At 38.7% G+C, this 26,306-nt stretch overlaps 1 protein-coding gene across 1 annotated transcript in view; it reads left to right on the forward strand.

The window, feature by feature from the left end:
* The window catches only part of LOC124789901 (hemocytin-like), a 543,737-nt gene that overhangs the window by 352,939 nt on the left and 164,492 nt on the right, over positions 1 to 26,306 (forward strand). The window contains exons 50-51 of the mRNA XM_047257418.1: positions 4,950 to 5,154; positions 15,792 to 15,935. Of these exons, the coding sequence (XP_047113374.1) occupies positions 4,950 to 5,154; positions 15,792 to 15,935 (349 nt within the window). The remainder of the gene's footprint in view (positions 1 to 4,949; positions 5,155 to 15,791; positions 15,936 to 26,306) is intronic.

Here is a 26,306-nt window from a genome sequence, read left to right on the forward strand (position 1 = left end):
TTCCCCATCATATTTCACTGAACGTATCAAAACTTGTGCACATGTCATTGTATTGTATGTATTTTCAAACAATTAGTGTTGCAGAAAACTTATTTCCCACTATATCATCGGATGTAGTCTACATTCATGCTTTACAAAATTTTGGCAATGCTGTCCTTAAGCAGACCATTATTCTGCCTAATTTCAGTGTCGATGTAAGCAAAAAAAGGTAAATTTTTGAGAATTTTCAGAAGTATCCAAGTGACATACATAATGTGTTTCATAATAACTCAATGATTGCAAGTTATATTTGCACATTCTACAAGATTCAGCAGCGCTATCTGATTTGGGAACTTTATCCTTAACTGCAGTGTAAATATTCAAATATTCACAGAGTCACATAATTAGTGCAATATTTCTATCTTTTTCTGCTTATTGACAGTTTGTTGTGGGAAATATCTGAAAGTGTATGTTTGCAATGTAAACAAAGGTCTTATGAAGTTGACTACGTCCTTTGCATATTAGAATTGACACATTGTTATATATTTGGTTTCCCCTCTCGGACAATAATACATATTGTTTGCATTTGTCAGGCAGTGTGGTTTCAGTTGCCTGAGACTGCAGTCATCTGTGTGAGTTGCGTTTGTGTGAGTTTGTGTGTGCATGTGCATGTTTATGTGTGCCTATTGTTGACAAAGGCCATTGGCCGAAAGCTTTAAGTGTGAGAATCTTTTTGTTGTGCCTATCTGCAACTCGCCATCTCCACTGTATGGTGAGTAGCAACTTTCCTTCTCATAATATTGTCATAAATTTCTGCTGTTTTTAGGTTTTTTAGTGAATATATTATCAGTTTTTTTAAATATAAAAAAATCCAGCCTCGAGGTTCCAACTAGCCTCAGGGATTCGAAAATTTTATCCAACATTTTTCTTTTCTTCTAACAAGAAATCTCTTTATGGGGGTAACAGTCACTTGAGTCCTCATATAAATTGTTAATCCTTGTGGCATAACAGATGCAAGAATTAAAAGAGAATCAGCAGAATTTATTTAAAGTAATTTGTTTAGTGTTCAGGTAAACATTGCATCAGGCACAACACACTCTGTAGCATAGTAGGAGTTACTTGCTGTTTGTAAGCAGCTGGAAACAGCCCTGACTCTTGTCAAGCAGCTGGAAGCTGTTGTGAATGTATGTGTTTGGAAGGCAACTTAAAGACATGTAACAGAAATACCTAAGGTACCTCAAGTACTATCTTCTCCTGTGGATACCATGCCCTTTATAAGAGGTACAGTACCTATTACTACTCGTCCATTTTCCTGCAGGTGGTGTCATTGGCAGGTGTAGGGGCTCTGCACAGAGGAGGCAGGGATCAGTAAAAACTCAGGGGTGATGTTGTCTACTTAAAGTACAACTGAGCCTGTGAGGCACACATTACCTGTTGGGAAGCCTGTTGTGTCCCTTGGCAGGGAGAAGCAAATGCAAAAGGGGAGGGGTATTTTAATTTTTAGCAGTTTGAAAATACTGTCAATAATACGTATTTTTTAACATTTTTATGCAGCGACAGCAACTGATATTGTTTATATAAGAATATACAGCCTACAGTTGCAGGTTAACTTTATCATAATAATAGAACCTTTCCTACAGATGTTCATACGAGATTTGTTGGTCAGTTTATAAGGCTCTGTAGTAGAATGTAAAATGTAGTCATGCTCAATACTGTAATTAACTTACAATAGTAAAGTATAAAATCAATTCATAGCAAAAAATGTTATCTGATGTGTGCATAATAAGAGTTTGCTTCTATACATCTCGTGCATGCGCGCCGCCCTCTGTGAGGCAGACCGCGAAGCCCTCGTGGTCCGCAGTCTCTAGTCCCATGACGAGGCCCATACAAGGGGCTTAAAGTGAATTTGTACAGCTTGTTTAATAGAAGTGACAAAACCTTATGGTTATGCATCAAGTTTTATAAAGTTGACTTAGGACATGGCTTGTTTTAGGCAAACATTTAAATAATATTTTATGTAAGTACTATGCGTTGCATCCTGTAGGATGACCATATCTAATATAATTTACTAGCAAATTATAATATTAACTTTTTGCAGGTTCTGAAGAAGACGTTATTACTAATGTTGAAACCTAGGTAAACGATAAAGTTAACCTGCAACTGCAGGCTGTATATTCTTATATAATAATTTGTATGCCTGGAAGGCTCATTCAACATGTTGAAGATAGCATTCAGCAGTCACTGAGGATACAGGATGTAATCTGCTGCAGAAGGCAATTATTATCATCCAGCAGCCAATACGGGTAACTACAGTTTTGTAAGTGGTGGGCGTGATGAGGCATCCTGCAAAACAATACTACATGCCTCCCCTCAATTCTGCTTACAATAGTTCAGAAGGCCACTTGTGGTGGAAATGCATTAGCTAGATCTTCTTCTTTTTCTTCTGCCTTTGTATCACATCGGTGCAGGGTTGGCATAGTTCGAACAGTTTTGTCATGGTTAATTTAAGGGGTGGCTGAATGCCATTCCTGTCACCATACTGTTACTTCACCTCCCCCCTCCCCCACCCCCAGATGAAATATGTGCACCCCAACTGTCTGTCTGTAGTGTTATTCATGTGAAAGTGAACAAAAGTTTTCTAAATGTTTGTGAATCATGTAACTGATGTGGAATTTGGATACCAGCCCAGTATTAACCCATTAGGATGTGGGAAACCATCTAAAAACCACATCCTCACTGACCCTCATTGTTAATCTGCTGGTGTGCTTGATCTGGGGCCGGCACACCTCTGCATCCTAGAAGTGGGGTTTCAGCGGATCTGGGGCCAGCACACCTCTGCATCCTAGAAGTGGGGTTTCAGCGCACAAGGCTTCCAGGCAGGTCTTGAAGTACATGAAATCTAATGGCAATAAATAGATCTGGTCACTTAGAGCATGTCCAGTTTGAAACTAATATCAGTGACCCTTAGGCAGTTGTAGCAACAATGGTTACTAAAATACCAAGGGCAGCTAAAACAAGTAGAAAAACTTACATGTGCAGTGAAATAGATACAGCAGAAGTAGCATCGTATCCCAGAGAGGAACTTGAAACATGTCACTGTGTGCAGGAGTATGTAGATGAATGGTGGCTTAAGTTTGGAAGAATAGTTGACGACGCACTGGATAGATATGTACCTATTAAAACAATTCACGACAGGAGGGACCCTCTGTGGTATACAATCTCTGTAAAGAAACTTCTAAAGAGAAGGTGATTTCTCCACAACAAATGTAAAACAAAGCATAGGGCTATAAAAAGATGCTAAATCAAACACATTTGACTGTCAAAAGGACCAAACCTGAGGTGTTCCACAATCACCATAGCAGAATCCTATTGAAAGACCTCTTACAAAACCCAAAGAAATTCTGGTCACCTGTAAATGTTGTCTGTGGCACCAAAGTCAGTGTCTGGACACTCATGGATGACAGAGGCACTGATACTGAGGGTAGAAAAGCAAAAGCAGAAATTCTGAACTCTATTTTTAAATGTCTTTTTACAAATGTAAACCGAGGACTACTGTCTCTGTTTACTTTCCACTTCACTAATGAGATAAATGATGAAGATGTTATTGTCAGTGGTATTGAAACACACCAGAAATTACCAAAACTGAGAAAGCAAAGGGACTGTGAATATAAGATCATACTTATCACATAATGTGCAAGGCATTTAAACAATCATTCTTCATGTTCTCCCTACTTGAATGGAATAGGAGGAAACTCTGGGATATGGTGCTATGGGAAGTACTTGCTGCTCTGAACTTCACAATGGATTGCAGATTATAGATGTAGATATAGAAATAATTAATGGCCGAGAGGACTCGATCATGCCGTGGACTTGTAACTGGAAGGTCAATTGAAAACATAGTGGTTAGCAAGTTAGAGGCGATGTAATGTGTGATACTGGTGTATGTACAATTGGGTCCATATTTTGGAGTGAGAAACATGAGCTAAGAGACACGGCAGCTTATTTCAAGCCATCAAAAAACATTTAAAGCAGAAGAAAAAATGTAGTTGTGGAGGGAAAACAAATGATATAGACTTAGCATGTCTTCAGCATTGCATAACATGTGAAGCTGCTGATATTTCTGAACAGTGAACTCAGAACAAAACAACTTGGTTTTTGACTGTACCTCACTTTTTGTTAATGTGAAGTTAATTTTATGTCTATGTGAATTAATTATATGTGGCTGTCATAAGGAAATATAATGTGGATGCATCTGTTGGTGTCAGAGTCTCGTGTTTTATTGTGTCAGTTTTCTACTGCTGAAGTATATGGAAGTTCTCTACGTGCAATGTCATGTTGATTTTGTAGAATCATCACTATATAATACTGCACCAACGTAATCATGTGTGCTATACATTTAAATCTTCCTGGATCACACAGTCAGTACTGCCAGATATTCTTAAAATCAAATTAAATGAAACAAGTTTAAAATAATTGATAGACTAGAAGAGAGGACTTATATCAGATGAAATTGAAACTTACTGTAGGAGAAAGTACAGCATCTTTTTCAACTGACCTTCTAAAAACAATTCTTTTTCCCGGCATAGTGATTTTATTAAAAATGTAGTACATTTGATACTGATGAGAAGAATGTGATTAATTTCTGATTTTCTAGTTGGGAACCATGTTTCTATTCATTTAGTAAATTATTTGGACAAATAGTAACTCTATTGAAGCAGTAATTTAGTATGTAAGTTTTAGTTTACGTTGGATTTGAAATAATGCAAAATCAGTCGCAAGGACCTGAAAAATAGTTTTTAACACAGGCATATGTGATATTTTATATCACAAGCTTAAATACTACACTTGCATATTATCTGTTTATTAGTTACATAGGTAAACAGGGACACAGAAATTTCTGAGGCTGAGGGCAAATATAACTGATCAGTTATTCCTCAATTTGCATCCAAACACTGCTTTTCCTTTTGCAGGGACTGAGAGGTGTTCTTATTAAGGGAATATGTGAATGTCGTTGTGAACCTTGCCCACCAGCAACTCGACTGTGTCCGACAAGTGGTGCTTGTGTCCATGAGAGTGTCTGGTGTGATGGTGTGGAAGATTGTCCAGATGATGAGGTTGCATGTACATTTGAAGAAGAAACAGAACCACCAGTAACTACTCCCTTACCTGGCACAGGTGAGTGTTACCCGATGTTCTAGTTAAAAATTGGGGTTTCTATCTTACTGATACACATGAAATCAAGTTCAGGTACACTTACTAGTTTTCACAATAGCACTCCTAACAGTCTATACATTATGTTCAATATTTCTGCCACTTTCTATGATAATGTTAAAATTTTCACCAGACACCCTGTTCAGCGAGCCCTCTTAACTGCCCCAAGATAGGGTTCAATAGCCCCAAAATGGTTTCATTTTCGATCAGATTGGATATGAAGTAACAAAAATAAGTGGCTGTAGTGTGTGATGAAAGATTATAACAGTCTTTGCTGTCAAAGCTCCCTCTTTCTTAACACAGTATCCCTTGACACACTGTTTTTGCGAAGAACAGATGAACTGGCTTTCTGGGCAATGACAGACAATCTGTTTTCTCCAATAATCAAGTACCTATGACATACATTTCTAAATTTGTTCTTTGTACAGTTGTTGCAAACTCCTAGTGGATCATTCTGCTACTTTCAAAAGAAGATAATGAACACACTTTTTAAGGACTCACACCAGCAACAAACTGTAGGCAATATTACCTGCAGTCACTTGCTTACTTCAAATCTGCATCACATAAGTTGTTTACAAAGCAATTTCAACTCATATTTAATTACCACTGTGTTGTGATTGTCTGCTATGGAAACTGAATTAATATATCTATTAGCAGTGGCAGTTGATGTTGATCTCTGTATGTTGACTAACACATGTTGACTAATGCTTGCAAAAATAAATTTTAAAAAATGGTAATTGAAATTTATTAATCTTCTTGGTATGCTTTTGTTGGGAACTGTGGGCTGTGTTACAGAATTCTTTACAATTTTCAGTGATATTGTATGTTGTGTATCTATTTTCAATCTATTTTATCTATAGTAGCACTGCTGGTTTCCACAATTCATTGTTGTAAATTTTATGAGAGAGAGTTATATTATGTAAAATGACAAGTGACTTCAGTACAACTGCAAAATAAGGATGGCCTGATCATTTGAAGTGAACTGTCCAGTTAATGCTACCTAATTCTGTTTAAAAGTTAAAGACTTCATAAAAAACACAGAATTACCAAATGATGCCAGTATATTGTATCAAGTTTCCACAAGCTTCTAATTCTAAAGCACAACATTCGAAAAGCAACTCAGTAATAAATCTGCAATAGTTCAATATTTTTAGGTTTGTACGTTTTTTTTAGGTTCAGGCATTTAGTAAAATGTTGGGACCAGAAAACAAGCCATTTATCCCATTATGTAATATGTTACCGGTACATTTGTGTTTATGTATCTGAAAGGGTAATACATACTAAAAAGGGTCATGGTCCAAGTTTTCTTTCTCTTAATTATTTTAATGCTTTGATAGATTACAATTTTTTTCCAGTAATGATGACAAAAATTATAATTATCCTTAAAATAATGTGAGATGAGTTCTTGAGCAATTTAACTTATACTTGAAATTAAAAGACTGAAGCATTCCGGGATGCAAAAAAGTATGTCGCAATCAAGTCAATACTAGCTTGTTTCTTTCCTGCTTCTTTTATAAATAAATTATGTCATTTTTCTGAACAGATCTTGGATGCTGCTTCATTAAGAGATTCATCTGTAAAAAAGCTGAGATTAAGATAAATAAAACAGAACTAAATTGTGGTAGACTGCAGCTTATCTGAATATGAATCTCCTTCAGACTGTTTGCACACAGATATTTCCCCTTCTGATCCAGAATTGTTGAATTTTTGTGAAACTCACAGCCCGAGATTTACTTGGGTGCATTCTTTGAACATAAGTGTTGTATCATGAGTTATGTTTGGGGTTGAGCACCCAAGTGTTAATATAAATGGCAGCTCCTCCTTGAACTTCACTTTTCAGAGTGGTCCATGCTCACAGAATAACTATGAATTCTAATGTAATGTTGTAACTTCATCTGGGCATATCAAAATGAAACAAAATACACAATTATACTTAATAATTAGACAAACAAGTGAAAACCAGGCAGCCATACTGCCACACATATCCAGTTCATACACGTGATTCATCAGATTGCTTGGGAATAATGAGTGATCAGCAATCAACTGCTGCCAACTGTGATTTGTCTGCACTCTTTTGATCTAAGGGCAGATCGTGTGACCTGGCAACATATTGCTGCATTCCATCACTTGTATGTGCATCCTTTACTTTTCACATGCTCCTTTCCATAATTTTTCACCCCTTGTGAAGTTGGTGGATGAATTTGGCTACAAGTTCCTCTAAATTTTTTCTCATATTCAGGTTTTCAGGTGCAATGCAGTGCATCTCTTCTGTAGGCTGTCCAATAATATTGGAAGTTTTTTAGGCACTGAACTTGAAATCTGAGTCCAACAATTCTCATACATGTCACACATTCTGCTGTCCCGCTATAGGGCTGGCCATTGTAACAACAGACAATCAGCATTCTTGCACTAACATCCCATTCTTAAACTTGTAGAATGTTAGCTATATTCATTATTTTCACATTAATAAGGTTTTGATTACATGGATCAAAATTTATATTAAATATCTTGGTGTTAGTGAGAGTGAACATGGTACAGTAAAGCTAGTAATGAAGATGCTAGCTACTAAACCACAGTGTTATTAATGTGGAAAGATAAAGATTGGGGCATAGGAGTGATGGGATGTTTGCAAGACATACTTATGCAGCTTTTCTATCTAGAATGGAAATGCCTACCAAAGGTTACAAAAGCCAAAAATGATCATGAACAATATGACTACATTTACTTATTTGTTTGTTTATTTTTCGCATCCAAATTAACCAATGTCAGTCCAACTCTTTGTTTCGTTAGTAGCTAGTCAATAGATCATCATTTGTGAGGAGTTGTCCAATTATTTAGTTATTTGTTCCATGTGTCACTTGTATGATATAATGATGTGGAATGAGTCAGTTTTACTTAAATAAAGCTACATACTGGCCGTTAACAGATGATTTCAGCTACAGAATAGAATAATTTAATAACAGAGATAAATATGTAATATTTGTATGTTCTATAAGCAACATGTTAATAAACAAAAATTCTTCAGTGGTACTGAAGAAATTGCCCAGAAGGAACTCTGTTAGTATGCTTTGTAGCTTTACTACAATCACTAACTATTGGTGGGGTAGGGCGGGGATGAGGATGAGGATGGGGCCGGAGGGGGGGGGGGGGGGGGGGACATGAGTTCTGGCACTTCTGCTTCATACAGGTCAGGTATTATGTCGACTGAAACTCATGAATGACATTCAAAAACTGCTTAGGTTCTATTCATTAACGTACATGTATTGCCACCCATCAGTGCAATCATAGTACTATTCAGAAGACTGTTGGTAAATCATTGAGCTCCAGAACTCATATTACATACCTTAAGATCTATAACGGGTTTCCCAAATCACAGTATTCCAGTGAATGCAGATTTTCTGATGGGTGTACCTCTCATTGTAGATGAAAGGGTTAGTTGTGATTAACGGTTTGAGTTGATAAAATATCACAACTGATACAAGCTGCAGGTATTACTGTATAGTATTTTCATTTTCCATTAGACATTTTAGAACATAAATTGTTACTAATCTTCCTTTGACACTAATAACCCAAACAATAGTTCAAGTTGTGTGAGACTGTGTGTGCAAGATTCGTGTGCCGATTTGAAGTTTTAGTTCACATATTTTACTGTTCGCATTGCTTCTGCATAATCTTTCATTGAGTGTATCAGTACCTGTGTGTATTGTGATATATTGTGAAATTCTGAATATTTGACAAGTACTGCAATAAACTCAAACTGCTATTGTCAATCACAGGCTTAAACTTCATTGTGCTCTTTTAAAAAGTTTTGAGAACAGTAGGCCTATCCTCATTCAAAACAGTGGGTCCCTAATTTCATTGTACAATAATGTGAGAAACAGGTTATTTTTTATAATTTTTGGACACGTACAAAACTATATTTTTATAAGTTACAGGTACAAGTGTTTTCGATATGGAACTTATTTCATAGCAAATCAGCATTTGCGGTTCATAGTTCTGCCAAAGAATATGTCACCCTTGAATTTTATTGCATATCAATGCAAATAAACATGCATTCTTGGGAATTTTCAGAAGCTGCCATTATCCTTTGCATAGTCTAGGAGCGATTTGTAGTAAATGGCATTTGCAATTTATTTACTGTAGCACGTATTCTAACTAACATATGGTGTTACATCTCATTCTCTAATAAAGAGGAGTAACCCTGAATATTATCTGCATTTATCGTAAATTAACTCTGTGTGCTAGCAGCTATAATTAACATTAAAACTTTTAGGAAACTGGTAATTTTTACGACAGGCTTCTGTGTTGGCTTAATAGAAATCTCATTTTGTGTATTTGCTTCAATTCTTACAAGGAATTAGCAACTACTTAGATCATCAAATTAAAAGATAGCCAGCGGGCTTAATTTAAAGTTATTTTCTCACTGTTGTGTAATATATTGCACCAGCCAAAATGCAGACCCATTATGAATGCTCTTCTCAAACATGGGATGATTTGGTTGACATTCATAAGCAGCTGGAAATTGCCCTGACTGCAGTCAAATGATTGATAGTTTCTGCAAATAGGTGTGCTGGAAGAGCTCACGAGTGTCACATACCTCCAAAATGAAATTTCCACTCTGTAGCGGACTGTGTGCTGATACGAAACTTCCTGGCACATTAAAACTGTGTACTGGACTGAGACTTGAATTCAGGACCCTTGCCTTTCGCGGGAAAGTGCTCTCATCTGAGCTATCCAAGCACATCATGTATCTGTGATACCAGTACCAGAGGTACCTCAAGTACTATCCTTTCCTGGTGGATCCTATCTCCTCAATGGTAGGTTAAGGTGTCCTGTACAGGGAGGATGGGAACCAGGAAGGCCTAACCAACTTTGAGGTGCTGTCTTTCACTGAAAGTGAAACTGAGCCAGTGGGTCCCACTTCACATGTTTTGGGGAAACCTGTTTTGTATGGTGTCAAGAGGAGGCAATGCTAAAGGCTAGGAGTCTATTAATCATCAGCAGTTAAATGTATGGTGAATCATGGTACCCCTCATGGAAATGGCAACAAGAACAGCAAAGGAAATCAGGTGCTTGGAGGCCTCATTCAACATGCTGAAGAGGCTATTCCAGCAACTTTTGGGGGGAACAGGGTGCAGTGAACTGCAGATTGTGGAAAATGTTGGGACAAATGGTGCCTGTTATCTGGGCTCTGAGTTCATACTTGGGTCATTCCAGTGAATGGCAGAGAAGTTTGAGAACACCAGCGTTGCACATGGAATTTCAATGAAGCTCACAATTTTTGCAGCATCATCCCCAGAACTGATTGTGGCTCTTTGGTTTTGAGTTGAGTGGAGGGACTAAATCAGAGACTTTGAAGGTACCGTGACAAGCTAGGCCGTGACTTCCTGGACTTGTACCATAGGTTTGAGAACAGTAGGGTCCCCCGAAATGGGTCAGTTGTGCACTACACATCAGAGGCTACTGCTCAGGTAGCTGACTGTGTGTGGGGTGCACACAAGCATTTTTTAGATTAGGCACTTCTCCATACAATCCAGATAACAACAGATGTAGGAAACCCAGAAGTCTCAGGGTAACATCAAAAGAGAATCCTCCCACAGGTGAGAGTGTTAAAATTCTAGTGGTAAAGTACCAAAGCATTCGCAACAAAGTGCCAGAGTTTGAAGCACTCCTGAAATGCAGTGAAGCTAGGTACAGAAAGCTGGCTGAAGCCTGAAATTGATAACAGTGAGATTTTTGGGGGAAATTTTAGTGTATATTGAAAGGATAATCAAATGGAAGATGGAGGTGGTGTATTTGTCACAGTAGACAAGAAACTCATGTCCACTGAGATAGAAATTGAAACTGCATGTGAGACTGTTTGGCAAGACTCATTACCGGGGGGGAGCATAAAATAATAATTGGATCCTTCTATCGCCCACCAGACTCATCTCCTGACATAACAGAAAACTTTATAGAAAACCCCAATTCACTTGTATGTAAGTTCCCCAATCATACTGTAATCATCAGTGAAGACTTTAATCATCCAACAATTTATTGGAAAAATTACAGTTTTGTTAGTGGTGGGCATAACAAGAGATTATGTGAAACATTACTAAATGCCTTCTCTGAAAACTATCTAGAACAGATAGTTAGGAACCACGCTAATGCTGGAATTATATTGAATTTAATGGCAGCAAATAGACCTCACCTCTTTGAGGAAGTCCAGATTGAAACTGATATCACTGATGATGACACAGTTGTGGCAACAGTTGTTACCCAAGCACAAAGGACAATTAAAACAAGCAGAAAGCAATACATTCAGTAAATTAGATAAAAAATCAGTAGTGTCATATCTCAGTGGGGAACTTGAAACTTTCAGCACAGGACAGGAGCATGTAGAGGAACTATGGCTCAAGTTTAAAAGGACAGTTAACCATGCACTGGAAAGATATGCACCCAGTATAACAGTTCATAATGGCAGGGAAGCTCGATGTTATAAAGTCACTGCAAAGAAACTTCTAAAGAAACAGAGATGTCTGCATAAAAGGTGGGAAAAAAAGCATAGAGCTACAGCTAGAGAGATGCTGAATGAAACACATTTGGCTGTCAAGAGAGCAGTGCATGATGCCTCCAATGACTACCATATCAGAATATTGTCAAATGATGTTTCACAAAACCCAAAGAAATTTTGATGATTTGTAAAGGCTGTTAGTGGCACCAAAGTTAATGTCCAGTCCAGAGTCAATGAGAGAGGAGCTAAAATTGAGGGTAGCATAGCAAAATACTTAACCCTATTTTCAAATATTCCTTTGCAAAGGAAATCCCAGGAAAATTGCCCCAGTTTAATCCACATACCACTGAAAAGATGGATGAAATAAGTGTTAGTGTCAGTAGCGTTGAGAAACAGCTGAAATCATTAAAACTGAACAAAGCTGCAGGGCCTGATGGATGGAATCCCTGTCAGACTGGTATATCAGAGCACTACTTAAATAATTTTACAATTCAGAGACTTCCTTTACGAGGATACAGATTAGCTGGCTGTTTTTCAAGGAGTTCTTTGCAGAGTGGGGGAGTGGCCACGTGCGCAAAAAACAATATTCCATTTGAGTCCGTAGATGTATGATGGCACTGCATTGAACAGGTATTTGAATGTTGTGCTGGGGCAGTTGAAGTTAGTAAAACTAAACTTCTAATTGTTGTTGTTTATAGGTCCCATAACTCTGACTTCAGAGCATTTCTGCTCAAGCTATAAAGGATTCTTGGTTCACTTTATATGTGATGACTTCAATATTAATTTTGCATGTCATTGTGCAAGAAAAAGGACGTTGGAAGATCTCCTAAACTCATATGATCCTGTGCAGCCTGTATTTTTTTCAAACCAGGGTGCAGGGGAACAGTGGCACAGCCATAAACAATATTTTTTCATTACTGTATGGGCATTTTCTTTGTAAAAGGGTCAATGGCCTTTCAGACCATGATGCACTAATCTTAACACCAAAAGGTTTTTGTACTCAAACAAGTATTATATATAATTACAAACTATGTAGAAAAGTTAATCCAATGGCAATAGAGTGTTTTTTAAACCTCATTAAGGAACAAGAGTGGTAGGATCTTTATTGTGCCGTAACATAGATGACAAATATAATACTTTCCTTAACACATTTCTCATGCTCTTTGAAAGTTACTTACCGTTAGAACATTCTAAACAGTGTAGTAGCAGTAAAAGGCAGTCTGGGTGGCTGACTAGTGGGATAAGGATGTCATGTAGAACAAAGTGGGAATTATATCAAAATGTTAGAAGTGTCACAATCAAGCTATAGTAGTGCATTACAAACTGTATTGTAAGGAGCTTAAAACTGTTATTGGGAAGGCAAAGAGTATGTGGTATGCAAATAGACTAGCTAATTCACAGGATAAAATTAAAACCATATGGTCAGTTGTGAAGGAAGTGTCTGGTTAGCAGCAGCAAGGTTGATGATATAAAGTCAGTTTAACAGCTGAAAATGTTATATTCTCTTTTCACTGTGAGGTGCTGGATGCATTAAACAAAAGTTCCAAATGCTAGGCATCATTTTTATTTAACTAAGGCATTTGATTGTGTTGATCACAAAATATTGCTCCAGAAGTTGGACCATTATGGAATACAGGGAGTAGCTCACAATTGGTTCAGCTCTTGCTTTAACAATGGGCAGCAAAAGCTCATTACTCACAGTGCTGAGAATGGCTGTGATGTGGGGTCTGATAGGAGTAGAGTCAAATGTGGAGTGCCCCAGGGATCAGTGCTGGGGCCACTCCTGTTCCTTATTTATATAAATGGAAACTGAACAATTCAAATTTCTAGGTGTTCAGATAGACAGTAAACTGTCATTGAAAGCCCATATTCAGGATCTTGTTCAAAGACTTAACACTGCCATTTTTACTGTTTGAATAGTGTCTGAAGTAAGTGGTACTTCAACAGAAAAAGTAGTCTATATTGTTTATTTTCATTCACTTATGGCGTATGGTATTTTATTAGTAACCTCTCCCATTCTCAAATGGTATTTTTGGCTCAGAAATGGGCAGTTTGGGCATCAGTTGGTGTAAGTTCGCAAATCTCTTGTCTTGTTGACCCTTGTTCTCTATTCTTGGTATTCTGACATTGTCCTCTCAATATATATATTCTTTACTGTTATTTCTTAGTAACAATATCAGCTTATTCGCAAGAATTAGCAATTTTCACTCAGTTAATACTAGGCAGAGTTGAATCTGCATTTGGATTTCACCTCCTTGACTCTTGTGCAGAAAGGTGTGCAGTATACTGCTGCATCAATTTTCAGTAAGCTACCATATGAATCCAAAAATCTTAGTAGTAATGCACACGCTTTCAAATTGAAACTGAAGGCTTTCCTCATGGGTCACTCCTCATATTCCGTCTAGGAGTTCCTTGAAAAATTGAACTGATTCCTTATGGCTTGTCTATTTTTTTTCCCATAAACTTTTTATTTTGTCTGTTATTACTTTTATGTTGTAATTTCATGTACTGATTCATTCCATGACCTCGGAGATTTGCTCCTCAATTTGGTCCTATGGAACTAGACATGTAAAATAAAAAAAATTAAAAAATTATACTCAATTTGTAGCTGAGTTAGTCCCTGTTGTAACTACAATCTTTTGTAGATCCCTCAAACAAAACTCCATGCCCAGCAGTTCTTGGAAAAGAGCACAGATCACACCCATCTACAAGATGGGTAGTAGAAGTGATCCACAAAATCACCATCCAGCATTCTTGACTTCAACTTGTTGTAGAATCTTAGAACATATTTTGAGCTCAAACATCACGAGATATCTTGAACAAAATGACCTCCTCAAAGCCAGCCAGCATGAATTCCAAAAACATTGATTGTGTGACACCCAACTCGCACTTTTCTCACATGACATACTGAAAGCTTTGGATCAAGGCAGTCAGGTAGTTGCAGTACGTCTTGATTTCTAAAAAGCATTTGACCCAGTACTACACTTACACTTACTGTCAAAAGTACGATCTAATAGGGTGGTGTCAAGTGAAATTTGTGACTGGATTGAGGACTTTTTGGTAGGGAGGATGCAACATGTTATCTTGGAGGGAGAGTCATCATTGGATGTAGAAATAACTTCAAGTGTGTCCCAGGGAAGGGTGCTAGGGCTCTTGCTGTTCATGTTGTATATTAATGACCTTGCAGACAATATTAATAATAACCTCAGATGATGCAGTTATCTCTGATGAAATACTGTCTGAAAGAAGCTGCATAAATATTCAGTCAGATTTTGATAAGATTTCAAAGTGGTCCAAGGATTGACAACTTGCTTTAAATGTTCAGAAATGTAAAATTGTGCACTTCACAAAATTAAAAAAACATGTTATCCTATGATGATAATATGAATGAGTCACTGTTGGGGCCAGCCAACTCATACAAGTACCTGAGTGTGACACTTTATAGGTATATAAAATGGCATGATGACATAGGTTCAGTCGTGGGTAAAGAAGTTTGTGGACTTTGGTTTGTTGGTACAATACTGGGGAAGTGCAATCAGTCTACAAAGAAGATTGCTTACAACCACTCGTGCCACCAGTTCTAGAATAGTGCTCAAATAGAACTAAAAGGGGACATTGGACATATAAAGACAAGGACAGCACAAATGGTGAAAGGTTTCTTTGATCCATGACAGAGTTTCACAGAGATACTGAAGGAACTGAACTGGAAGACTCTTGAAGATAGACATAAACTATCCTGAGAGAGTCTGTTAACAAAATTTCAACAAGCTGCTTTAAATGATGACTCTAGGAATATCACTCATGTATGGATCATGAGGATAGAATAATTACTGCATGCACAGAGGCCTTCAAACAATCATTCTTCCTGAGCTCCATACATGAATGGAACAGGAAGAAACCCTAATAACTGCTAGAGGGGGAAGTACCCTCTGCCATGCCCTACACAATTGTATGCAGAGTATAGATGTAAATGTAGAAGTGAATGATTTGATGTGTCTAGAAAAGCATTACTGTTTCCTCTCAAAATAGTTCTTGCTACAGTGTGGTTTGTGGTAAATAATGTCCATGTTAGTTATCAAACCTATTAATTTCTCTGTTACTGAAACAGAACCAGCGTGTCCAGATCCCCCTCATTGCCCTGATGGTTGGAGTCTTGTTCAAGAAGAAACCTCATCCCTTGGTTGGTACAAGAAAGGAAAAACTTCAGCCCATAATTGGTACAAGAAAGGAACATCTAAAAATTACAACCGAGGTAAGTTTTACAAAGCTATCCATGATTTTTCTTATCAAAATGACGTGCCCAGCTTGTTCATCATGTCTAGCTGAAATTCTTGTTTGTATGTTAGAATAATTTAATGTGTCTTAAAAAAACATGACTGCCCCCTCCTCCAAAATCTTAGTATTGGTTGTAATTTATATTACAAATACACCACACTTATAAAATACTTTATTCACAAAAGTCTTACTTGACAGAAGTCATTATAAATAGTTCCCCCATCATCAGGTGTATCAGAAATCTGAAGTAAACCAACAGTTCTAACCTACTCCATTAAACAATTAAGAAATTTAAAAAAACTAAAGTTTAATTATAAATTAATTACAAATTCTTGACAAAATGATTAAAAAAAAAACCTACCTAGCAGTATTAGGGCATCACGCTCATGCCCAGACAACTAGTAGGCAAATGTCTATCATACGTGGTGGTGTAGATTCTTTAAATGGCCTTTACATATAAATAAATATTTGCACAGTCTGTGTACGGCAAAGATATCATAGGGATGCGTGGTTATACCTATGCTGACAGAAAATTGAAGAACAAAAATAGCAATTATTTTATGTACCTCACTTGTCTTTTTTTTGCCAATCTCCATGTCTGTCAGTCTTCTGAGCTGGTGTGAGAAAGACATATGTAATCGAGTTGTCTCAGTATTGTGTCAAGTAAGTTCTAATATGTGGGTGTGACAAGTTTTTCATTCTACTGCCGAGTTATGAACTAATTTCCTTCTCCTGATGTGACGAGGACTTGCATTTTAAAATTCAGCTCTTTGGAAAGGAAGTCAGCTCAAAGAAAGAATAACTGTCGCAACCATGTTGGCATTGTTATGTACCATTGTGAAGAAAAGATAAATACCAACCCACAGACCGCAAACTACAGGAACTAACATTCAAGTAATGATTCAGAATTGTCACAACATTCTTAACATGCGCACATCTATGCCTGTGTGTGTTTCTGGGAAGACAATTTTTGGTGCCGCTTCCCTGTAATTCCTGCATGTATCTCTCCCCAACCAATATATGGACTACCAAATAACATTCCAAATTATGGATGCAAAGAACACCAGCTTTCTGTTGCAGTTTGGGCAAATTCCTCTTGTCCCAAAACTGCTACAGGGAATGCATGCAGTCTATAAAAATAAAGGCACCATAGGACATTACGTGAAAGTCATTTGCTAGACCAAATAGAAGCTAAGTAATGACCCTGCACTACAGAAAGTGCAAATCAGCTGACAACCTGATATAACAGTCTGCAAGAAAAAGCCTACATTCATATCCAACACTTATTTAATGCTGATACAGTGCACCTGTGTAACCATGACATGACATGGACAAGAACTAAGGTACAAGGATGTGTTGTTGTTATTGTGGTCTTCAGTCCTGAGACTGGTTTGATGCAGCTCTCGATGCTACTCTAACCTGCGCAAGCTTCTTCATCTCCCAGTGCCTACTGCAACCTACATCCTTCTGAATCTGGAGTGTATTCATCTCTTGGTCTCCCCCTACGATTTTTACCCTCCATGCTGCCCTCCAATACTAAATTGGTGATCCCTTGATGCCTCAGAACATGTCCTACCAACCGATCCCTTCCTCTGGTCAAGTTGTGCCACAAACTTCTCTTCTCCCCAATCCTATTCAATACTTCCTCATTAGTTATGTGATCTACCCATCTAATCTTCAGCATTCTCTGTAGCACCACATTTCGAAAGCTTCTACTCTCTTCTTGTCCAAACTATTTACCGTCCATGATTCACTCCCATACATGGCTACACTCCGTACAAATACTTTCAGAAATGACTTCCTGACACTTAAATCTATACTCGATGTTAACAAATTTCTCTTCTTCAGAAACACTTTCCTTGCCATTGCCAGTCTACATTTTATATCCTCTCTACTTCGACCATCGTCAGTTATTTTGCTCCCCAAATAGGAAAACTCCTTTACTACTTTAAGTGTCTCATTTCCTAATCTAATTCCCTCTGCACCACCCGACTTAATTCGACTACATTCCATTATCCTCATTTTGCTTTTGTTGACGTTCATCTTATATCCTCCTTTCAACACACTGTCCATTCTGTTCAACTGCTCTTCCAAGTCCTTTGCTGTCGCTGACAGAATTACAATGTCATCAGTGAACCTCAAAGTTTTTATTTCTTCTCCATGGATTTTAAAACCTTCTCCGAATTTTTTTTTTGTTTCCTTTACTGCTTGCTCAATATACTGATTGAATAACATCAGGGAGAGGCTACACCCCTGTCTCACTCCCCTTCCCAACCACTGCTTCCCTTTCATGCCCCTCGACTCTTATAACTGCCATCTGGTTTCTGTACAAATTGTAAATAGCCTTTCGCTCCCTGTATTTTACCCCTGCCACCTTTAGAATTTGAAAGAGAGTATTCCAGTCAACATTGTCAAAAGCTTTCTCTAAGTCTACAAATGCTAGAAACGTAGGTTTGTCTTTCCTTAATCTTTCTTCTAAGATAAGTCATAAGGTCAGTATTGCCTCACGTGTTCCAGTATTTCTATGGAATCCAAACTGATCTTCCCCGAGGTCGACTTCTACTAGTTTTTCCATTCAACTGTAAAGAATTCGTGTTAGTATTTTGCAACTGTGGCTTATTAAACTGATTGTTCGGTAATTTTCACATCTGTCAACACCTGCTTTCTTTGGGATTGGAATTATTATATTCTTCTTGAAGTCTGAGGGTATTTCGCCTGTTTCATACATCTTGCTCACCAGATGGTAGACTTTTGTCAGGACTGGCTCTCCCAAGGCCGTCAGTAGTTCCAATGGAATGTTGTCTACTCCGGAGGCCTTGTTTCGACTTAGGTCTTTCAGTGCTCTGTCAAACTCTTCACGCAGTATCATATCTCCCATTTCATCTTCATCTACATCCTCTTCCATTTCCATAATATTGTCCTCAAGTACATCACCCTTGTATAGACCCTCTATATACTCCTTCCACCTTTCTGCTTTCCCTTCTTTGCTTAGAACTGGGTTTCCATCTAAGCTCTTGATGTTCATACAAGTGGTTCTCTTATCTCCAAAAGTCTCCTGAATTTTCCTGTAGGCAGTATCTATCTTACCCCTAGTGAGATAAACCTCTACATCCTTACATTTGTCCTCTAGCCATCCCTGCTTAGCCATTTTGCACTTCCTGTCGATCTCATTTTTGAGACGTTTGTATTCCCTTTTGCCTGCTTCATTTACTGCATTTTTATATTTTCTCCTTTCATCAATTAAATTCAATATTTCTTCTCTTACCCAAGAATTTCTACCAGCCCTCGTCTTTTTACCTACTTGGTCCTCTGCTGCCTTCACTACTTCATCCCTCAAAGCTACCCATTCTTCTTCTACTGTATTTCTTTCCCACATTCCTGTCAATTGTTCCCTTATGCTCTCCCTGAAACTCTGTACAACCTCTGGTTCTTTCAGTTTATCCAGGTCCCATCTCCTTAAATTCCCACCTTTTTGCAGTTTCTTCAGTTTTAATCTACAGGTCATAACCAATAGATTGTGGTCAGAGTCCACATCTGCCCCTGTAAATGTCTTACAATTTAGAACCTGGTTCCTAAATCTCTGTCTTACCATTATATAATCTATCTGATACCTTTTAGTATCTCCAGGGTTCTTCCATGTATACAACCTTCTATCTTGATTCTTAAACCAAGTGTTAGCTATGATTAAGTTGTGCTCTGTGCAAAATTCTACCAGGCGGCTTCCTCTTTCATTTCTTAGCCCCAATCCATATTCACCTACTATGTTTCCTTCTCTCCCTTTTCCTACACTCGAATTCCAGTCACCCATGACTTAAATTTTCGTCTTCCTTCACTACCTGAATAATTTCTTTTATTTCATCATACATTTCTTCAATTTCTTTGTCATCTGCAGAGCTAGTTGGCATATAAACTTGTACTACTGTAGTAGGTGTGGGCTTTGTATCTATCTTGGCCACAATAATGCGTTCACTATGCTGTTTGTAGTAGCTTACCCGCATTCCTATTTTCCTATTCATTATTAAACCTACTCCTGCATTACCCCTATTTGACTTTGTGTTTATAACCCTGTAGTCACCTGACCAGAAGTCTTGTTCCTCCTGCCACCGAACTTCACGAATTCCCACTATATCTAACTTTAACCTATCCATTTCCCTTTTTAAATTTTCTAACCTACCTGCCCGATTAAGGGATCTGACATTCCACGCTCCGATCTGTAGAAAGCCAGTTTTCTTTCTCCTGATAACGACGTCCTCTTGAGTAGTCCCCGCCCGGAGATCCGAATGGGGGACTATTTTACCTCCAGAATATTTTACCCAAGAGGACGCCATCATCATTTAATCATACAGTAAAAGCTGCATGCCTTCGGGAAAAATTACGGCCGTAGTTTCCCCTTGCTTTCAGCCGTTCGCAGTACCAGCACAGCAAGACCGTTTTGGTTATTGTTACAAGGCCAGATCAGTCAATCAACCAGACTGTTGCCCTTGCAACTACTGAAAAGGCTGCTGCCCCTCTTCAGGAACCACACCTTTGCCTGGCCTCTCAGCAGATACCCCTCCGTTGTGGTTGTACCTACGGTGCGGCTATCTGTATCGCTGAGGCACGCAAGCCTCCCCACCAACGGCAAGGTCCATGGTTCATGTGGGGGGGGGGGGGGGGGGGGGGGGGGGCTGTATGAATGCCAAAAAATTCAGAAGAAATGTAGGTTAAACCTGAGAGTAATATGAAAGATGTTCATCTTAACAAGCAAATAAGAAAAAAGAAATAGAATGACTTTTAACAGAATAAGCGCAACCAAGCTACACTCACATGACAGAATGCTAACATAAATAACAGCACAAGCCAAAAGCCAAAATACATACCCACTAGCAAAATCTGTGTCTAATAGCATACAATTCGAGGCATAACAAATGACAGGTTGTGGACAAGTAAAATGATAAGGTAAGAAATTTAAAATGCGATTGCTAAAATCTGCATAAAATAGCAGAAAAGACAAACATAACAAATAACAGGTTGTGAACCAATTAAATTAAAAGTAAACCATTTAAAACATAAAATTGCCAAATCTGCATCCAATAGCAGAAGAGTCCTAACATAACAACTGTCAGGTTGTGGACCAATGAAATTAAAGCATTTGAAGAAATAAAATACTTTTAAAACATCTTAAGAAATATTTAAAAAATTAACAGATGAAAAAATGCAATTGAGTAAAATATAATTTAATTTTAATTCACTTATACTTCTTAGTTTAATTTCGTAGGACTTGCAATGCAGTGGCCGATCTCCCCCAAATGGGGCCTCCATTTGTACTCTGCTGCATTTAATGCTTAGTTGGAGAAGACATGGCATTGATTTAATTTTATTTTTATCTTTGTATTGATCGACTAGGATCATGTAACGACTTCAATTCTTCTTCTTTCTTTATTGTTTACTATTTTCTCCATACTCCTTCATCCTCTCTCCTTGTTGTCTTTCCTTTTCTTCTGTCTATGTTGTTCCTGATTTCTTATTTCTTCTGCCTTGAAAACCTTCTAAACTCTTGTTTATTTATTAGATGTTCCTGCTCACACTTCCACACTTTGCCTTGGCTGAGTCTAGTTAAACAGAAAAGAAAAAAAATAGAAATCACACATTTCTAACATGTAAGGGAACTGTATACATGTCCTAACCTCATTCTCCTCGCCATCTCCTTGTTCATCTCCTCCTCTCTCTTTCTCTTCCATCTTCTCCTCTATCTCCCCCCCCCCCCCCGTCCCTCTCTCTCTCTCTATCTCCTCTGGTCCACCCTCTCTCTGTGCCCCTCCCCTCTTTCTATGTCCATCTGCTCTTCCCCCCCCCCCTCTCCATCTCCTTCTGTAAATACAACTTTCCTCTTTTCTAACGATGTTCCAATGCTGTTCATTCAATTATTATGTAAAGATTTAAAGTAAATCAGTCACGAACTTTTTGAGATTATTGATAATTACATTTTCCCTTTATGTATTAATTATATATTTACATAAAATATATATTATAAAATAGGTACATATATATGAATGCAGTGTTGTGTCAAAATTTCAAAGTAATTAGTGCAGAACTTTTGGTGATTTATGCTTTTGTGCAAATGAACATTTACATTTTTATTGATTTTCCCAATAATTATTACATGTGTATTTATATACTATGTGTGACACTCAAGTAAGTGTGTACAAATGAACATTTACATTATGAAATGAAATGAAATGATCGTATGGCATTGTTGGCCGGGAGGCCCTATTCGTGGGAGTTCGGCCGTGGCATTGCAAGTCCTTTTTAGTTGACGCCACTTCGGTGACTTGCTAGTCAATGATAATGAAAATGATGATGAAGGACACAACACCCAGTGCCCTGCCAGGAATCGAACCCAGGCCTCCTGCATGATAGGTGGTAATGCTACCGCTACGCTATCGAGACGGACATTTACATTATTATTTATACAGGGTGTTACAAAAAGGTACGGCCAAACTTTCAGGAAACATTCCTCACACACAAATAAAGAAAAGATGTTATGTGGACATGTGTCCGGAAATGCTTAATTTCCATGTTAGAGCTCATTTTAGTTTGTTCTTCCACCTACGCTCAATGGAGCACGTTATCATGATTTCATACGGGATACTCTACCTGTGCTGCTAGAACATGTGCCTTTACAAGTACGACACAACATGTGGTTCATGCACGATGGAGCTCCTGCACATTTCAGTCGAAGCGTTCGTACGCTTCTCAACAACAGATTCGGTGACCAATGGATTGGTAGAGGCGGACCAATTCCATGGCCTCCACACTCTCCTGACCTCAACCCTCTTGATTTTCATTTATGGGGACATTTGAAAGCTCTTGTGTACGCAACCCCGGTACCAAATGTAGAGACTCTTCTTGCTCGTATTGTGGACGGCTCTGATACAATACGCCATTCTCCAGGGCTGCATCAGTGCATCAGGGATTCCATGCGACGGAGGGTGGATGCATGTATCCTCGCTAACGGAGCACATTTTGAACATTTCCTGTAACAAAGTGTTTGATGTCACGCTGGTACATTCTGTTGCTGTGTGTTTCCATTCCATGATTAATGTGATTTGAAGAGAAGTAATAAAATGAGCTCTAACATGGAAAGTAAGCGTTTCCGGACACATGTCCACAGAACATATTTTCTTCCTTTGTGTGTGAGGAATGTTTCCTGAAAGTTTGGCTGTACCTTTTTGTAACACCCTATATAGATGTAAATGTTCATTTGTACAAAATTCAAAATCTCCAAAAGTTCTTCACCAAGTGCTTTGAAATTTTGACATAGTGCTTGTGTTTCTGTATACCTACTTATGTGCCCTAGGGTGTAATTTTGACATAATGTTGCATTTAAATATGTGCGTCTCTTTTTTACATACAAGAGTCCCATATGGTACATAAATGTATGACTCGCATGCGCACGCGCGCGCGCGCACACACACACACACACACACACACACACACACACACACACACACACACACACACTCACACTCACACTCACAAAATATGGAGCTCCTGTTGGTATGTAAAAACAAGTGAGTATTCGAATGCAACATTATATCAAAATTTTGAAGGAAGAACTTTTGGAGATTTAAGATTTTGTACAAATGAACTTGAGGGTTTTGCTAAAAGTGTATCTCCTTTATGTAGTAAATATATAATGGAGGGAAAAATTCCACGTGGGAAAAAGATATATATAAAAAAGATGCTGTGACTTACCAAACGGGAAAGTGCTGGTAGATAGACACAATAAAAAACACACAAACACACACACAAATTTCAAGCTTTCGCAACCACCCAAGGTTGCTTCATCAGGAAAGAGGGAAGGAGAGGGAAAGACGAAAGGATGTGGGTTTTAAGGGAGAGGGTAAGGAGTCATTCCAATCCCGGGAGCGGAAAGACTTACCTAAGGGGAAAAAAGGACAGGTATACACTCGCACGCACACACATATCCATCCGCACACATACAGACACAGGCAGACATATGTAAATGCAAAGAGGTTGGGCAGAGATGTCAGTCGAAGCGAAAGTACAGAGGCAAAGATGTTGTTAAATGACAGGTGATGTACGAGGGGCGGCAACTTGAAATTAGCAGAGGTTGAGGCCTGGTGGGTAACGGGAAGAGAGAGTATATCGAAGGGCAAGTTCCCATCTCCGGAGTTCTGATAGGTTGGTGTCAGTGGGAAGTATTCAGATAACCCGGATGGTGTCGCACTGTGCCAAGGTGTGCTGGCCGTGCACCAAGGCATGTTTAGCCACAGGGTGATCCTCATTACCAACAAACACTGTCTGCCTCTGTCCGTTCATGCAAATGGACAGTTTGTTGCTGGTCATTCCCATATAGAAGGCTTCACAGTGTAGGCATGTCAGTCGGTAAATCACATGGGTGCTTTCACACGTGGCTCTGCCTTTGATCGTGTACACCTTCCGGGTTACAGGACTAGAGTAGGTGGTGGTGGGAGGGTGCATGGGACAGGTTTTACCCCAGGGACGGTTACAAGGGTAGCAGCCAGAAGGTAGGGAAGGTGGTTTGGGGATTTCATGGGGATGAACCAAGAGGTTACAAAGGTTAGGTGGACGGTGGAGAGATACTCTTGGTGGAGTGGGGAGGATTTCATGAAGGATGGATCTCATTTCGGGGCAGGATTTGAGGAAGTTGTATCCCTGCTGGGGAGCCACATTCAGAGTCTGATCCAGTCCCGGAAAGTATCCTGTCACAAGTGGGGCACTTTTGGGGTTCTTCTGTGGGAGGTTCTGGGTTTGAGGGGATGAGGAAGTGGCTCTGGTTATTTGCTTCTGTACCAGGTCAGGAGGGTAGTTGCGGGATGCGAAAGCTGTTTTCAGGTTATTGGTGTAATGGTTAAGGGATTCAGGACTGGAGCAGATTCGTTTGCCACGAAGACCTACTGTATTTACTCGAATCTAAGCCACACTCGAATCTAACCAGCACCTGAATAATGAGACTCGAAATAAAGGAAAAAAATTTCCCGAATCTAAGCCGCACCTGAAATTTGAGACTCGAAATTCAAGGAGAGAGAAAAGTTTTAGGCCACACCTCCAAATCGAAACAAAGTTGGTCCATTGTAATATGAGACACAATTTAGGTCGAATAAATGACGCAACACCTACAGTAGTTTGGTGCGAGTCGTAAGCTTAGCAGTTAAGCTTTACCAGGTAGCCATTGCTAGGCGTCAGGCACTCCATCCGTATTTATACGGGTACCCTCCCTTTTTCACATGCTTCGTCTGGTTTGAATCGATTGCTTATTTGGCTTTGATCTGATAACTGCGTTTTCTATGTTATAGGTGTTTATGTCACTCTAAGCTGAAAATGCATTACTGTACAGTGTCATGCGTTGTTTGTCGCATTCTGATAGTGCGTGTTTACGGCCTGTCGCCGCTTGCGGCATGGCTTGCTTTTGTGCGCGCTACCGCCGCTTACAAAAAAAGAGAGAGAGAGAGGAATCGTCTCATTAGCGAAACAGTGGCAAGACACTGCTATTTGTTGTTACTTACACTGCTGCTTTCTTTGATAATGATCAACAAGAACCAAATAATAGACTGCGTATGATAAAAGATGTTCTGAACGAGAATTTAGCGAAAATTTTTTCCATTTGAAAATCTTTGCGAGTACCTCTTTAGTACATTACATTATGCACAGAAATTAGAGTCAAAAATCTAGTCAATTGCCATGCTTCATTTCTGTCTGTATCACTATTAGGCATAAGAGTAATACGAATATAAACATGACACGATACGTATATTCTTCCGCGTTTGCTGTTGTCTCACTCTAGTTTTGTAGTTTATTAGGCAGACAGGATTTAAATGAGATAGCAGCAAACACGAAAGAATACATGGCAAAATGTTTACATTCGTATTATTCTTATGGTGAAGAGAATACTGTATGTGATTCACATTTCATCAGGTTCCTATTAGCAACCATCTCTTCTCACAGGTAGGAAAAAATTCAAAATGTATAGTTGGCCATATTGACAAACATCCCAAACAGTCTTGCCAGTCGGATTTTCGTAGTACATTGAAATTCTGCTACATTTGAAGATGAACAATACGGAATTGGTATTTACTTTGCTGGATAATGTATGAAAATGCAGTGGTCGACACTCGGGGCGGAGAAAAAAAGCTTTTCTTCCACTTTTTTTTTTTTTTTTTTTTACTGACGCAGAGGGTTTTGGTGCCAGTATTTATCTTTGGGCCTACAAAGCATGCCTGTGTATCGCTACATATATTCGACGGCAGAAGTTAATTGTGGCGGCACCTACCAACATTTTTCAGAACCCCCGCTTGCTTTGCACTCGATTCTAAGCCGCAGG

The sequence above is a fragment of the Schistocerca piceifrons genome, chromosome 3 (genome assembly GCF_021461385.2).
Source record: "Schistocerca piceifrons isolate TAMUIC-IGC-003096 chromosome 3, iqSchPice1.1, whole genome shotgun sequence".
NCBI lineage: Eukaryota > Metazoa > Arthropoda > Insecta > Orthoptera > Acrididae > Schistocerca > Schistocerca piceifrons.